The 17,398-nt window shown below is 43.5% G+C and overlaps 1 protein-coding gene across 1 annotated transcript in view; it reads right to left on the reverse strand.

Annotated features, from left to right (window-relative positions):
• CCS (copper chaperone for superoxide dismutase) overlaps positions 1 to 4,866 on the reverse strand; it is an 884,312-nt gene extending 879,446 nt beyond the window's left edge. The window contains exon 1 of the mRNA XM_085625499.1: positions 4,682 to 4,866. Coding sequence (XP_085481625.1) covers positions 4,682 to 4,702 — 21 coding nt within the window. The 5' untranslated portion in view covers positions 4,703 to 4,866. The remainder of the gene's footprint in view (positions 1 to 4,681) is intronic.
• Between the last annotated feature and the right edge of the window lie 12,532 nt (positions 4,867 to 17,398).

Below are 17,398 nucleotides of genomic sequence, written 5' to 3' on the forward strand. Positions count from 1 at the left end.
TGAGGACTGCAGAGCCTATTGAAGATCCAAGAGCGAGTAGCTTATCTCTACTAAGGACAGATATATCCCAGGCTCCTATCACTCGTCCCTCGACTGATATTTTAACTTGTAACATCTGCTCCTGGAATATTGCTGGAATTAAATCCAAAATTGGCAACCCCCTATGGCAGAATTTTATTTACCAGCATGAACTTCTATGTTTCCAAGAGACATGGATAGGGGACCCAGTGCATATTAACGGGTTTTTAACATATCATACTCCAGCAGTGAACTCTGCACATGGCAGAGCAAAAGGTGGTCTGTCAATTTATGTATCCAATAAACTGCTCTTATCAAAGGTTCTCGAGCCAGTTAAAGATCCTCATTTTCAACTTCTGATATTGGTTTTTACTGCAACCTCTCCGATTGTTTTAATTAATTTTTATCATAATTTTTCCCTAGAGGAGGCTCCTATTATAATGAACAAACTGGCCAACTTAGTGTCTTCTCAAGAAAAATCTTTTGGTCACAATTTGATGGTCCTCCTTTTGGGTGATTTTAATTGTACTTTGTGCAATATAGTTACTGATAAAGGATGTAATATAGGGAGAGAAGATGGCGCAAGCTCCTTACATTTTAATCACTCTCACTTGGGAGAACATTATAATGAAATTTTGGGTCAATTTGATCTGGGCTTTTTAAATGACATTTGTATAAATCCTTTCCCCCTTCCACCAACTTTTAACGGCCGTGGTTACTTTTCAACCATAGACTTTGCATTAACCACTATTCGCCATGCAGGTAGGATTGTTAACTTTAACGTTTCTGATATGGCGCTGAGTGATCATTTCCTATTATGTCTAACCATCTCTATACCCAAGGGATCTGCTTCTGAGAACAGCGCCAGGGATTTATTGTGGAAAAATCTGACCATTGGTTGCACCAATGGTTACACACTTAAATGGGATATGGTCGATCAATCTCAAGTATTAACTTCTGTATTAAATAAATGTGTCCCGGAATTCCAGACTTGCCTTTCTGAGGACGCTCTACCAGTTAATATCCTTGCTTCCTTTTTGACAATATGTGACGAAATTAAATCTTCCCTAACGAGGAAATGTAAAAGTAATCCCGTACAAAGGGATGGCTGGTTCAACTCTAGTTGTACTAGAGCATATTCAAATTTAAAGAAAATGTTATCTACCCATCCTCGGTCCTTGGAAGATATTCGTGAAGCTAGGAAAGCCTATAAATTAGCTTTAAAGGAGAGAAAAGACGAGATTAGGAAAGAATCTTGGGACGCGTTTCATCAGGCCTCGGTCACAAACGACTGCGCGAGGTTTTGGAAAATTATTAGAAACCCTTTTCTTACAGAAGTGGCCTGCCCCTCTATAGAGATAGCCATCCCAGAGGATAAATGGATCGACCACTTCTCTAATGTATATAAGGGTGATGGCTTGTCTTATCCCCCTTGCAAACCCTTGGATTACCCGCTTTTTGGCAATATGCAGTTTCGCTTAGAAGAGGTTGAAAAGGCCATATTAATGAGTAAAGGTGGGAAGGCCCCCGGCCCTGATGGCGTGCCCATAGACGTGTTTAAGTCCCTTCCATCTCTGTGGGCCCCTCTCTTGGCTCAGGTCCTTAACGCAAGCTGTAGGACGGACTTATTGCCTACCTGGGTGGAGTCGATTATAGTCCCAATTTACAAAAAGGGGGATAGACTTGACCCGGGTTGCTATAGACCTATTTCCCTTTTAGATTCCTATACTAAAATAGCTGGACGTGTTATTCTGGACCGTTTACATTCATGGGCCGAGACTAATGCTATTCTATCCGATTTACAATACGGATTTCGTCCCGGCATGGGAACAGTGGAACAGGGCCTTAACTTTTTAATGCTTATTGGGAAGTACACTAGGGCTAGGAGGGAGAATTTGTTCGTGGCTTTTGTCGACCTCTCAGCCGCTTTTGATTGTGTGGTCCACTCTAAACTATGGACACTCTTGGATCAAATAGGGGTTGAAGAAAACATTATTTATTTTCTTAAATGCTTTTATAGTGATGCATCTGCTCGGGTCCGTTTTGGACGAACGGGAGAATGCACGGGCAAAATCCCCATTAGGTGTGGTGTTAGGCAGGGTTGTGTTTTGGCACCACTCCTTTTTAACTTATATATTAACGGATTAGAGAATGCCCTGTGTAATACTAGATTTGATCCCCCACATGCAGCTGGTCGTCCTATTCCGTTACTAATGTACGCGGACGATGCCGCACTAATGTCTCGCACACAAGTGGGTCTACAACGCATGGTTGAGAATTTTGCCCTTTTTATGAAAAACTTGGGCTTACGAGTCAATATATCAAAAACCTTCATCATGCGCTGTGGTATATTTATTGAGGGTCAGCAGTTATCTTATACAAAGCAATTCTCCTACCTGGGTATTTTATTTACTGCGAAGGATGCTTGGAGCGAGGCTGTATCAGCTAAAAAATTGGTAATGAATCGCGCAATTGCTGCCCTTAGATCCTTCTCGAGAAAATTGGGCACTAGACCACCAATTGAATTAATTAAGATCTATAAAGCCAAATGCGTTTCTGCCGCAATGTATGGTAGTGGGATCTGGGGCTTTGCTGATGTTTCTCAGCTTCAGGTTCTTGAAAACTCTTTTTTTAAATTTATCCTCGCTGTTCCTAGGAGTTCCTCTAATTTTATTTGTCACTCGGAATTGGGTCTCCCTTTTATATCTGACCTTATCAAATTGGAACCGGTGCTACTTTGGCACAAGGTTTGGACAAAAGAAGAACCCAAACTCAACAGAGTCATACTGGCAGATGTTTTAAAATTAGACGGACACTCGAGGATTCCTTGGTTGAATTATGTTCAAAAATTCTTAAGTGACATTGGTAAACTGGATTACTTTTTAAAACCCCACACCATGTCTGATATTTCACGAAAAGAGCTTAAAAAAGAGGGGTTGCTCTTTCTAGAATCCTTAAGAATTACTGCTGAGATTATAAAACCCACTGTTTTAAATCATCACTTAATCTTAACTTCTTTTAATATTCAGCCCTATTTGATCCATGTAACAAGTAACTATGACAGGTTTTTATTAACCCGTTTTAGGCTGGGCCTATTTCACAGATTGGTCAGCTTTCCATTCGTTAACAACTGGTCCCATGTATTACCTCCTTGCCCCTGTGATGGAAGTTCTCCCCAAAGCATAATGCACGTAGTTTTATTTTGTAAATTTTACCAACAAATGAGGAGTGCCCAATTGTTACCTTTTTTAAGAGAGATTGGTCATCGGCAATGCCGTCCGGCCATGTATGAAATTCAACGGTTGGACAATTGCCTCTGTGTTGCAACTATCACATTGTACTTAAAGAAAGTGATTTTTATTAGAAATAGGATTATTGTGTAAATGGTTTCTCTCCCCACTCTCTCTCATGATAATGTATTTTTCCATATGATGCGCCTTTTTTAATAATTTCTTTTATAATGAATTGTATTGTTGTTTTTTTTTATGCTTTTATGATTGTATACATACACAATCGAATAAAGTTTCAATTGATTGATTGATTGAGTGGGGGCGTTGTAAATTATGGTTTAAAAAGCACTTGCTGCCTCCTTCCTGGCCTACAACAATTTTCGCCAATAATAAAAATGTCATGATAACTCCAGTGAATAAACTTCTTCCTAGAGAGAGATCGGAGTTTTGTCTAGTGGAAGTTTTGACTCATGGAAAGATAGCGCAGAGGGTTAATGTGCCTGCTGCAAAGAAAATGTACCATGCACATCACAAAGTGCACATATTGTAAATAGCTCAGTGGGTTACTGCTTTTGTCAGTAAGATCCTTTTGTTACTTGCAGTTTATAAGTTAAAATCCTATCAAAGAACAGTGAGCTATTAACTTTCATCTAGGAGCTGCAAACAAACTGCAAGGTATAAACTAGAGCTTTATGGTTTTTTCCCTAAGCCTTTGATTATGCTAATGTTGCAAAAAGTGTTGATTTGGATAGAAATCAATAATGATTATTAAAGAGAACCCCCAATCAGGGTATTAAGTTTTACATTCTGAGTTTGTGTTTCTCCAGATCAATCACTATTAAACTATACTGCCTACTAATATGGTCGTCATGTGACTCCTACATCTTGTAGTCCTTTGTCTTATGTAACATTTCCTATACAGTGATTTACACACGTAATATTGATTGTCTCTGTGTATATTGCTGATGACAGAAACTCCATGGCTCGGAAACAAATGGCTTGTGCTTCCATTTTTAGGCATATTTTGGACATTCTGTTATTAGAAACATATCCCTCGTTGTGAATTTATTTTAATGTCAATAACTCATATTAATCGTTAAATAATTCATGTGTATCCATTGGTTGAATTACATAACATAATAAGCTGTAACTGGTCAGTGAAATGCCAAACAAATACTAAAGATTGGGATGTTTTGCCAATCCTGGCCACACCTCTATCTCCGCCCACTGACCCCATCCTCGGGTTATTCCCGCCCTCTGATTCTCTGCCCACAATTCCCCTACTTTTTTTCCCCACTTCGACCACTGACTGCTATATAGAGATAATTAAAGAAAATGTAACAACGAAACTACAAGACCCAGAGTCCAATTTTCTAAAACCATAACTCGTGCCTATCACCCTGGGCTTTTCTATAAGCCATTCATCCACTCACTTGTTTTCTGGGTTTCTCCATTTAGGGTATCAGTGGATCGTGTTATTAAAGACTGATGTTCGTTGACTGTGTCAACTCCTCTGATGTACGCCTTCTGTCTTAGTTGTAAACACGGCAAGCAGAAGAAAACCTTTGGCACGCAAATGGCTTTCAACCAATCCTGTAGGAAGGCACATTCTAATGGTATTGGTGGGGAAGTGTAATGACTTTGCATTGGCTTGGGAAATTGCTACTGTGATTGGCTAGGCACTCGACTCCAGCTTCAGCAGCCGTACGGTCTCCACCAATGACACGAACTCGCTTTCGGCTCCCCTCCTTCTATCGCCCTAGCGCAGGAAATGTTGGTTTTTGACGATTATAAAGTGCCATTTTTGTGCCGGTTTCTGTTGTGCCACTCCCTAGTGCCTGCCGGGTGAGCTACGCAGTCTTGATCTTTGGACTGTTTACCATTCTACCAGCGTCGTTCTTCTTCACACCAGGCATGGAGGATGTACTCGAACGCTCGCCATTTTAATCCACATCAGTGTTTTACGTGCGCATATTATATACATTTTAGCTTTATGCTTTAAGAGCCACAAGCCGAACGGAACTATCAATTTGTAAATGACATGCAGCAAACCTCATTTAAAAATAGAGGTGGGAAAGTCAACAAATTACTAGGGGGAGTAACAAGAATAGTGCTAGGAATCGGCTCTGGCTCTTTAAGAGCCAGTGCACGAGCTGAGCGTTGATTGTATATTTGGCATGGAAATCGTGCAACAGTTCATATTGAGTATGATGTGCCTTCAGAACTCAAAAAGTGAATTTTGTTAACACATGGAGGTGTTTTTCCTTAGTACTTCAGATTAATTAAGATGTATTTATCGAAAGAGAGTTTTAAAACATGAACTGAGAAACTCTCTTGCCCCAATGACCATGTTAATACTGAACAAAGGCAAGTCAGCAGGGGTCATGTGTACCCTATATTTGGCGCAGATTCTATATTAGAGGTAGAGCAACATTATAGCCTTTTAAATCAAACACGAGGTTTTAGTATAGTTTACGTAGTCAGCAGGGGTCATGTGTACCCTATATTTGGCGCAGATTCTATATTAGAGGTAGAGCAACATTATAGCCTTTTAAATCAAACACGAGGTTTTAGTATAGTTTACGTAGTGAACTCGCATATTTGAACGTGCTATCAAATTTGATAAAGAACACTAAAATATGCTCAGTGAAATAAAGTATTCACATAGGAACACAATCTTGACTAGCAGGGAAGCCAAAACTGATCCCAGATTTTACATTTTTACACTGCAAGTTAGCAGTTAGATAGATATCGTTTTATAACACCAAAGGTTAAGCTTTGAACTAAATTCTTGCAAAATGAGGTGAAAGTGTGGGGACAGGCAGCGTGAACATTTTATTTTTGGCAGTTTTACATAGTGAGCAGGAGAGGCAGGCGGGGACTTCAGCAAACACCACCGGAGAGCAGCGGACTTCAAGACCCAGGAGGTAGAGGGGCAGTGTCGTGACCTGTGGCCCCTCCCTCTCGCACCGGACCTTGAAAGGAGCTCGCGCCTCCCGCTTCGCGGGACGCGCATCGCAGGAGAGGCAGGTGGGGACTTCAGCAAACACCACCGGAGAGCAGCGGACTTCAAGACCCAGGAGGTAGAGGGGCAATGTCGTGACCTGTGGCCCCTCCCTCTCGCACTGGACCTTGAAAGGAGATCGCGCCTCCCGCAACGCGGGACGCGTGCGGGCAGGCGCCGGGCTAAGCCCGGGCAAAGGGCGGGCCGTCAGAGGCCAAAAGAGGCCGGGCTGGGCCACCCCCCATCAAACGCCAATACAGGTTGTATTAGGTGGTCATAAGACACTATCATTGCCCTGTCCACCATACCAGGACTAAGCAATCCAACACCTGTTGCCAGCTACGGTACTGTGTTTGTCATATATGAGGGAGATATACTTGTTTTTTGGCCACATATTTTGAGCCACCCATGTACATTTATTGACATCATTGACGTTTTATTAACTGTTTTATTATATACATACGGTATACTAAACAATGGCAACCTCATTAAGGTCTGGGAGAAAAATTGTTCAGGATTGTATAGGGGGTTCAGTGTCTGGCACTTTAGATGATTTTATTTCCAGAGCTGCCCGTGTTCTGGAACATGAAATCATCCTCACAGAAAAGAGATTGTCCCTAGACCTATCAGCTAAGAGATCCTCAATGGGGAAAATAATGTCTGTAGAGTCCCCTGAGCATTTACCAATTGATATTGACTCCAATGTGGCAGTCAGTATTGAGGCTCTGGGGTCGGACATAACCAACCTAAGCCCTAATAGTGTTTATAATACAGAGAGTATATCTATTTTAGAGAATAGACCTCCCCTGGGGGAACATAGTACCATCCCTTTAGTGTCCAATGTAGAATTACCATCAGGAGTCATCAAGGAAAAGGGGAGTATGACTCAGCCTAAACCTACAAAAAGGAAGCGTGCGGGAGGGACAAATAAGGGAAGACGAGCTAAAGTGGCAAAATCCCACATATTTCCTAATTTAATCAATCACCCAGCCCGCACTAACTCCCCCCATACAAATCAAGCCCTACGGTCACCAAGATCTTACCTGGCCAGCCTTGTGCAACTTTATTCCCTACTGGTGTTTTGGACACTCTTGAACAACTGTTAAAATCTCTGTTGTTCCCTATATTAGAGAGAGTTAAGCAATTAAGCACAAAGGTAGAGAACCTTGAAAATCTTATGCTTGCGAACACGGCCGTTTTGGAAAGAACCCTAGAGCGCTACCCTAGTTCTGGGAACCTATTACCAGCTGAAAATGCGACACAAGAAAATAATATTTCAAATTACACAAACCATTTTACATTGCATAGTAAACCACCTGACTGTCCCACGTGTTCCGCACCTATAGTGCCGGTAAATATTCCTGCTTTGGATCCCGCAAAGGAAGATGCCTATAATGAAAATAGAGTTGGTAATAATAAGTTAGCAAACACTGACTCTAACCCTGATCACATTTTTGGCAGAACCTCTGCTTCTTTGAATGCTGGTTCGCTCCCCAAACCCCCATGTATAAATTTACCCCCAGAGTCATGCCCATACACGGTAATTCTGGCAGGTGTCCCTGGGATTTCACACGATAAAACAGAGTCTTTTAGAGAGCTGAAGAATAAGGTCATGCATTGGCTCAACGGAATTAGGCCTCTCCCCCCCCCCAACCTGCGTGCTGAAATCCTGTTTGTGCGAAGAGTGAGTTGGTTGGGTACTAAATCCAAGGATGTGGAGGGCGACTGTATCATTATAAATTTTAGGGACCCCAGAGTAGTGAGGCATATATGTTACCATTTTAACACCCAGTGGTGTAGAGGAATACTGTTGGACCTGTCAGCCCTAGGGTGGTCTTCCCTTCTATTTTTGTATCGTGCCTCATTTTTTCCACCCTCATTTTTATGTTGGACTAGGTCTCCAGGCGCCTTTTCATTGCCAATCAGTGTTAAGGTGCAGGTGCTCCCTTCTCCCAAGATGGCTGCCACAGGCTCCTGCTACTGCAAAGTGGTCTTTCATAGTAGCACCCTATCTGCCAGGAGCTGGCTGGAACCCCACAACAATGTTGCGACTCCAGCCTGCCTTTTTGTCCCATAGGTAGAGTGGGGAAGCTCCTGGAATGTGCTGGAACCATCTAGAAGGGAGGTGTGGTTTTTCTTTTGCCGTCTTGGCCAGAGGTCACCTGACCTAGGGCTACTTAAGAGAGGGAGGGAAACTTTTGTGGTGAGTTGGCCATTGGGGTGAAGCAGAGCTGGAAGAATCCACCAGGAGTGTAGGTGGTAGGGCCTAGCCAGGGACTTATGCCTCTGAGAGTGACAGGATTTAGGTGCTGCCTCTTAAGTGAGTGAGGGACCCTGTGAAACCCACTGATCTTGCCCAGCAGTAGGAGGACCCAGAGACTCTCTGCCCAGCCTGACTAGGAAGGATCTAGTCGCCCTCTCCATTCCTAACCCCCTGTAACAGAACCCCTTAAGGGCGCCAGATACATCTGCGCCATTAAGAGTTCATCTAACAGCTGAAGACCTATTCACCAAGCACTGAGACTGCGTGTCCAGACTGAACTCTAAAACCTATTCACCAAGCACTGAAACTGCGTGTCCAGACTGAACTCTAAAACCTATTCACCAAGCACTGAGACTGCGTGTCCAGACTGACCCCTGAACCCTGATGCAAAGCTGACTGGAGAACCACCGGGGATCGACCAGGTATTAGCGCTGTGACCCCTGCGCTCCCTGCCCTGGTCTGGGACCCCCGGCAGCGTGCTCCGCTGAGCACAGAACCCCATCCTTAGTTTGAGCCCCCCCTGGTGACGACGAGGCCAGCGCGCTCACCGCCGTGGCCTGGAGGCCTGGAGAAGTGCCCTGCCGTGTCACGAGGCCCGCGGAGAATCCCGGGGCCCCGTCGCTGCCGTCGCAGCTGCGTGGAGAGGTGTGCGAGGCCGGGGCCAAGTTCCCCCATCATTGTGGGAGTGGACGCCTGCTGACGCCGAGATCGAGGTAAGCCCGGAGGCTGAGATCGCCCCCGGTGCGCCCCCTGCGGGTTGGGAGCCACACCGCACCCTTAGCCGGGTTTCCTCTCCGTGGGATCCCCCCCCCTCCCTGTCTTCGCGACGGAAGAGACCACGCCGAGGAATCCTTTCCGTGTGCCCCCTCGAGCGGTACTGAAGCGCGGTGCCCGACGAACTGCACCGGAGCCCAGAGACTTACTCCTCAGGTCCCGTGGCGCTCCCCGCTGGAAGCTCCGCTCCAAAGTACTGAGAGTCATTGATTACGAGTGGCGCTTTATGTTATATGCTCCGTTCCAAAGTGCTGAGAGTCATTGATTACGAGTGGCGCTTTATGTTATATGCTTCGTCCCAAAGAACTGAGAGTCATTGATTACGAGTGGCGCCATATGTTATACGCTCCGCTCCAAAGTACTGAGAGTCATCGATTACGAGTGGCACTTTGTTTTTACATGCCCTGCTTTAGAGTCTCACGTGCGATTGACTCCGAATAGCGCACTGTGATTCCTATGCCATGTTGAAGTGTTACGTGCTATCAAGTCCGAGTAGCGCGCTGTTATTCATGTGCCAGGTTGAAGTTTTACGTGCTATCAAGTCCGAGTAGCGCGCTATTATTCATGTGCCATATTGAAGTGTTAAACGCTATTGATTACGAGTAGCGCTCTGTTATTTATATTCCCTATTACAGTGCTATGTGCCAGAGATCACGAGTAGCTCTCCATGCTAGGTGCCTCGTTCTGAGGTCGTCACCGGTTAGCGCGCCCAACGCGCGTGTGCAGCTACGTGAGTGGTAGTTGTGCCCCAGGCAGTACTGTTATTTCATGAATTGCATATGTGGTAGAAACAGCCTTTATAGCTCCTGACTGATATGTACATCGCTAGCTATTGTGGTATCAGCATATGAAATGTACTGCTCCCTCATGAACTGCATTTAACGTGATCTACTTAGATAAACTTGAGTATTTATATAACTCCTACAGTGTGGCGTTACTTATTGTGTGTGTTCCTCGTCGCATGTGAGGTGCGTGTTGTATGGTTGCTTTACACACAGACCTTTGGTGGCCCGACCGCTCGTGTCACGTTACCGCCCCATAGGGCCTGGAGACCCCAGGTCTTACAAATACTCACTCTTGATTTGCGGTATTTCTATCCCATCACCCCCGATACCCAGCCAGCACGGTGGGAAAGGGTTTATAGGGGCCATTCAGGCCCTCCTAGACCGGATTTTAATCTCCCTTTGCACAATCGCTTCGGACCCCTGAGCAACATGGAAGGGGTGGATTGACTGGCCCAAAATAGTATAGGCCTTGATTGCACTGATAAAAATGGCCAAGGTAGCATTACCAGGAGGGGAAAAACTCCCGATAGTTGTCCGTTGGGGGGCCTTACAGAAACTGGTGGTGAACGACCAAATACAGATACTATTTCACCATCAGCAGATTGTACTGATTTATATTTTTTACCATTGGACTCTGCTCCCTCTGTGTATCCACAGGGAAAAATTTATTCTCATCCTTTGCCCACTGTTCCAGTGATAGTTCCTTACGTTAGAACGGCTGAATCAACCCAGGGGAACCTTATGCGTTTGGAACCCCATTCTGGGGAGAAAGAGTACCCAGAAGGTTCCCCAGCCCCTTCCTGTAAAATTATGAGCTGGAATGTAGCGGGTATAAGGGCTAAAATGGGTGACACAAGTTGGCAGGGGTTTTAAAAAACTTTTGATATAATATTCCTTCAAGAGACTTGGGATACCCAAAATTGTTTTTCTCTGGATGGTTATTGTCACTTCTATATTTCAGCCAAACAAGGTGCTGCAGGGAGAGCGAAGGGAGGTTTGATTACTTTGTTCTCCTTAGAGATAAAGGGCTCTCTCATGCAGCTCGAATCAGGATGCCATAATTGTTTAGCTGTGGAACTTTCAGTGTCTGATACAAATAAAGTACTATTTATTAATTTCTATAATTCCATGGAAACAGACAATAATCTGGATTTGTTAGAACAGTTTCTTTTAACGTATAGTTTAAGGTCAAATTCTTTTGAGATTCTTCTGATGGGGGACTTAAATATTCACCCCTGTGATGAATTGTGTGGGGGAAATGCCCATGAGGGTCCACCATTTTCGGCATTTCCTCATTTTGAACATACAAGACAGGGCGAGAAATTGGAACTCCTCTTAGCAGATTGGAACCTTTATCAGTCAGCTTGCGGGGAGGTTGAAAACAGGATCCCAACTTTTAAGGGGAAAGAGAAAGGTACAATCATTGATTATGTATTTTTGAGTTCTTTAATGTTAGCTCAAGTTGTACGATATTTTACGGAGGTTTCTATTTTTAGTGATCACAACCCGGTGATTCTGGAATTGATTCCGGGGGATCAATTATTATCCTTTAGGCACACTTTACAAAAGGTAGTGAAAGAGGTTACCTTAACGGACCAGGGGAGAAAATTGAAATGGACAAAAGTGGTCCCAGAAACTTTTTTATCTGAAATCCTATCCAAAGCCGAGGTAGAGTTTAATATCTGTTTAGATACTGAGGCTCAAGGCCCTGACATTATTAATGCTTTTAATAGTATTTGTGTACAAATAAACCATAGTTTACTAGTTAAAGGGAAACAAAAACCCCAGATTGGTAAAAGATGGTTTAATAAAAAATGCTCACAGTCCCATGCTGCCCTTTTGAAGGCCTTGAAAATCACCCCTAGGGATAGGGAACTTATAGTCACTTGTAGGTCAGTATACAAACAGGCCTTAACCGAAAGAAAACAGGAGTTGAGGGATGAAGCCTGGACAAAACTTTTGTCAACTGAAGTATTGAAAGACAGTGGGAAATTTTGGGCAACTATAAACCAGCCTCTGTTTAATAATGATGATGAAAATCACCCTTTGGACTGTAATATTATGGATGAGGTTTGGATAGCCCACTTCGAAAGAATATACAGTCACCCTGCAGATGGCAAATGTGTTTTACTTAATCTGCCCAAAAGCGTCCTGTCCCCCCTAAATTTTCAGGTCTCTGAAGTCGAAAGGGCTATAGGGGAAATGTCAAAAAATAAAGCTCCTGGTCCGGACGGGGTCCCCGCGGATCTGTTCAGAGCTGACCCATATTTTTGGTCAAAAATTTTAACTAACGTTTTCAACATGATTGGGCAAGATAGTTTTCCAGCATCATGGGCCACCTCAATTATCATCCCAGTATTTAAAAAAGGTGCTAGACAGAATCCCTCTTGTTATAGACCTATCTCTTTAATTAACTCCTCAGTAAAAATACTAGGTAGAGTGGTCCTGCACAGACTGAGTGAATGGCTGGAGGAGAGAGGGACACTGTCCAATGCCCAATATGGTTTTAGACCAAAGCGGAGCACTATCGATCAGTGCCTGAATTTGCATCTTTTAATAAGCAAATACACGGTGGCCAAGGAGGGTCTCTATATATGGGGTTTATGGACCTCTCCTCTGCTTTTGATCTTGTAAATAGATCAAAGCTTTGGAATATTCTTTTAGACTTTCGGCGTTCCGGAAAGCAATTAAGACGCATCTATTCCCTCTTTCCTAATTCCCTTCATCTTATTTCGCTCAGGCCTGGGTTTTTGCGGTTTCTCTAGCGCCGGGACGCCTCATTGCTGGGGCAGCTGTTTGCGCTCTACCAAAACAATACAATACAATACATGGGAATTGAAGTATCCCTTGTACACTTTCTTTGCAGACCTACACTCGGACCGCTCGGCTAAAATTAGAGTTAATACCGAGGGGCGATGCACTAGACACTTTAGGTCAGAAAGGGGTGTCCGACAGGGATGCATTCTGGCCCCCCTGCTGTTTACATTATATATAAATGCTCTTGAATCCCAATTGGGAGAGGCATCTTTGGATATTCCGCGCATAGGGGAACTGGTTATACCGGTTCTCCTCTACGCGGATGATGCTGTCCTCCTGGCTCGTACTGGGGTAGGACTACAAAAGTTGTTGGATGCCTTTGGAAATTTTATGGAGAACCTGGACTTAAAAATAAATGCAAAAAAATCCCAGGTTCTAATTGCAGGGAGGGGAAAGCGGAAACCCAAGGTTAAAACCTTTTTCTGTAGTGGAGAAGTGGTTTGCAGGGTATCGACATTCCCCTATTTGGGGATTGTCTTTGATGAAAAGGGAACCTGGAATGCACAAAATAACAGTCGTAGTGTGGCGTTTGCAAGGACAGTCACAGGGCTTAGGGGGTTTATCAAAAGGTTGGGGGCCAGACCAGTTGAAGCCCTCTTAAAGGTTTATAAAGCAAAATGTCTGGCTGTTGCAACGTATGGTTGTCAAATATGGGATTATACCAACCACAATAAAATTCAGCTAATAGAGAACAAGTTTTTGAGAGATGTTCTCTCTGTTCCTCAGTCCACCCCCACTTTTTCTACACACACAGAAGTGGGGGTCGGATTTGTTACTGATCAAATCAAAATTGCACCTTTGATATATTGGCTAAAGATATGGTTGAACGAAGAAATTACCCTAAACCATACAATACTGAAAAACTGGCTAAAGTTGGACAACGCTAATAAAATTCCATGGCTGGCTTACATAAAATCTGGTTTCCAAAAAATAGGGCGCGAGGCCCTTTACTCTTCACCTGAAATTATAACAAGAAAGGACCTTGCACTGACAAGAAATGCCCTATTGGCTTTGTTATCCCTAGAGCGAGAAGAGACAGAACTGAAAAAACCAAAAGTAAGAGCTAATTATGCCTTGGTTAGCTGTCCAGGCCCTGAGCCATACTTGATCACTGTGAATGTCCCATACCATCGGTATCTTTTAACCAGATTTAGGCTTAACCTGGTACATTTCTCTCGGGGTTCTTTCCGAACATGGTGCACTGTGGAACGTGCTGACCCCTGTAAATGTGATAATTTTTCAAGACAGGATACCCTTCACTTTTTTATGTTTTGTAAATATTATAATGATTGTAGAAGGAAGTTTTTGCTCCCAATTATGAGGGAGGCGGGATTTACGCAGGTTAGGCCAGCACTTGTGTACCTACAGCAACTAAATTCCCCACGAATAATGTTTCATGTTGCTAGCTTTCTGGTTGCTGCTAGTCGTGTTAGGAAAAAAATAGATATCACATCGCCGGATTTAAGTGGTTTTAATTAGAATATTTCTTGTATTTTAAAGATGTTCCTGACGTATACTTTTATGGTAGTGGTTTTTAGATCATACCTATTTATGTTTGTGTTAGATTGGGCTATATAGTTCATGATAAGCACAATATGAATTTTGTATATATCAAGTTTTTATCAATATTTATGAAATTAACTGTGATTGTTTATGATTGTATAAATGTCTTTTATGATATTGATTTATCGAATAAAGGAATTTGACTGACTGATTGACATAGTGAGAACATTGCCCAAGGGCATAAGAGAGCTTGACATTAAACACAGACTGTGTTACCCATTTTTTTCTGCTTTTTTGGCACAGAGAGATTTGCAAGGATTCACACGTTGCTGAGTTGAAGCCAGGATTCAAACCTATGGCCAGATGTACGAACATTTCTTTTTGTGAGTCTCTGATTTAATTTTTTGCGACTAGCAATTAGAGATTCACAAAATGAAATGTACTAATGTGTCTCAGACACATTAGCGATTCCAAAATGGTTCGCAACGGAACCTGCCTCGTTAATATTCATGAGGCAGGTTGCAATTTGCAGCCCATTGGGAATAGGCAATAACACAGGGAATCGTGGCCTTCTGAGGACAGCAGACAAACGTGTCTGTTGCTGCTTTTTAATAAAGCAACTTTTTTCTTTTTAAACGCAGCCTTTTTTCTTAAAGGAAAACGGGATGCATTTCAAAAAGAAAAATGAAACATTTCTGTTTCATTTTTGAAGAGTAGACTGTGGTCTGTGGGACCACATCCTGCTATTAAAAAATGTTTTCGCTACTATTCACAAGGGGGAGGGTCCCCGCGGGAATGGGCTACCACCTGCTTGAAGTATGAGAAAAGCTGCAATTGTTTTTTGACTGCATTCTGGTCGCATAAAAATCATACACCCCTGCAACTCGCTATTCGGACAAGATGCCCTTGGCGCTCCCGTTCCTAATACCGATATGCAAACCCTATTTTGCGAGTCTATAATAGATTACAGACTCGCAAAATAGGGGTGGTACATTCCAAAAGGCATTTAAGTGGGTGCAAATGGCCTGAATCTCTGTTTGCGATTGCTAAAATCAATCGTACATCTGGCGCCTGTTTTCCCTTAATTTCCAGTGAATGCTGACTTGATTAGGTTAGGTTGAAAGAGGACCATTTATTTTTTATTTATTTATTTTAATTTTGCAATAGCGTGGACATGGCCTGAAGGCATCAGAGCGCTTTACAACAGTACCATAATTCAAAGATACAGCAAGTTACAGTTACAATAATTAAGTTCAGACATATTGCATCGGTAGCTGCGACCAAGACGAAGGCATCTGTTGGACAGGGAAGAACGGTTCAAGCATTGATTAAGATGGTGGGGACACAGGATGAAGGTAGTTTGTCTCTTGGATAGAGCACTTAGGTGTGGTTGAGGGTGATTAACCCAGGTGTCTGTCAAATAGGAGGAGCTGGAGGTCCTTTTTGGAGGTGACTCTGCAGGGTGTTAGGCGAAGGGAGAGAGGTAAGGAGTTCAAGATTCTTGTGGAACTACCAGAGAATGACGGGCTCATGTACTGTTCTCGACTGAAAATGGGGGCTTCCAGGAACAGGGATTGGGCATTTCTGGAACCCTTTGCTCCAGGGATTTTCAGTTTATCACTCAGATAGGCGGATGAAGAGGAGTGCAGCACTATGTGGGTAATGCAGGCAGTTATGAATTGGACCTGAACTTCAATGGGAAGCCATTGGAGGGTTAGCAGAACTAGGGAAATGTGGTCACATTTCTTGAGACCTAACACGAAGCATGCAGCTGCATGTAGAGTTGCTCTCAGTGGGCCTAGATTAACTTTGGGAATGCCTGAGAGAAGGGCTATTCCGTAAACTAGTCTGGAGAGGATGCAAGACTGCACCACTATTTTGAGGTCTTGTTCCGGGATCAGTTGTCTGACACCCCACCGCTGCCTAAGTTGGTGTTGTGCGCTTTTGGCCATGGATGCAATGTGGCTGTGGAGATTAAGTTGATTGTCAAGGGTGATACCAAGGGATTTAGCACTCTGGATAATGGCAGGGCAGCCATCCAGGATGGTAAAGTTGTTTTTTGCTTTCGACGGTGAGATCAAAAGAAATTCTGTTATAGTAGGGTTGAGTTTTAGATGAAGGTTTTTAATCTTTAGGAGTGTGAGTGAATGGAGAGCAAGGTCTTCAGGAGAAGATATTTTCAGATATATTTGAGTGTCATTAGCGTAGAGGTGAGAATCCCAAATAGTGGTTCTAGGTACAGGTTAAAGAGGGTTGGGGAGAGAATCGAGCCTTGAGGGACCCCCTGATGTATATTGACGTCTCTAGAACGCGTTGCCCATTTTCACACTTAGGGAGCGGTTGGTTAGGTAAGAGAAGGACCAATTAAGGACTGTGCCTCCACAGCTCATGTGTTGTTCAAGAGTGCAAAGGTGGTCCAGATGGTTGAGTGTCGAATGCAGCGGACCAGTCCAGGAGGACCAAGAGGCAGGAGTCCCCAGAGTCGAGGATTCTAAGGGAGTCGTCAACTATTAGTAGGTTTGCAGTTTCTGTACTGTGGCCCTGACGGAACCCTGATTGCAGAGAGTGTAGGATGTTGCTTGTGCGAATGTGTGCAGTGAGCTGAGAAGTATTGCAACTTTCAATGACTTTGCCTGAAAATGAAAGTGTGGAGACTGGGCGGTAGTTGTTCATATTCTCTGGGTCGAGATATTATTTTCTCAAGAGAGGGGAGACTTGACCCACTTTTAGTCGTTCTGGAAATATGCCCTGTTAAAGTGAGGAGTTGACTTTGTTGGTGCATAGGGGGTGTAGGTGTGTGTCAAGAGATTTGATGAATGGTGTCCTGAAGGTGGTTAGAGGGTTTAACTTTGGAGATTGTTTGTTGTAGGTCTCGTTTAGAAATGGGGACAAAGAGGACAACAAATGAAGTGCCTGGCATGTTAGAATCGCAGTTTCTGGAGGTTCACTGGTGTGTGGCAAGATATGGATGTTTCTGAATTTTATGTCAAAGTAGTCTACAAAG

Source organism: Triturus cristatus, chromosome 9 (assembly GCF_964204655.1).
Source record: "Triturus cristatus chromosome 9, aTriCri1.1, whole genome shotgun sequence".
Taxonomy (NCBI): Eukaryota; Metazoa; Chordata; class Amphibia; order Caudata; family Salamandridae; genus Triturus; species Triturus cristatus.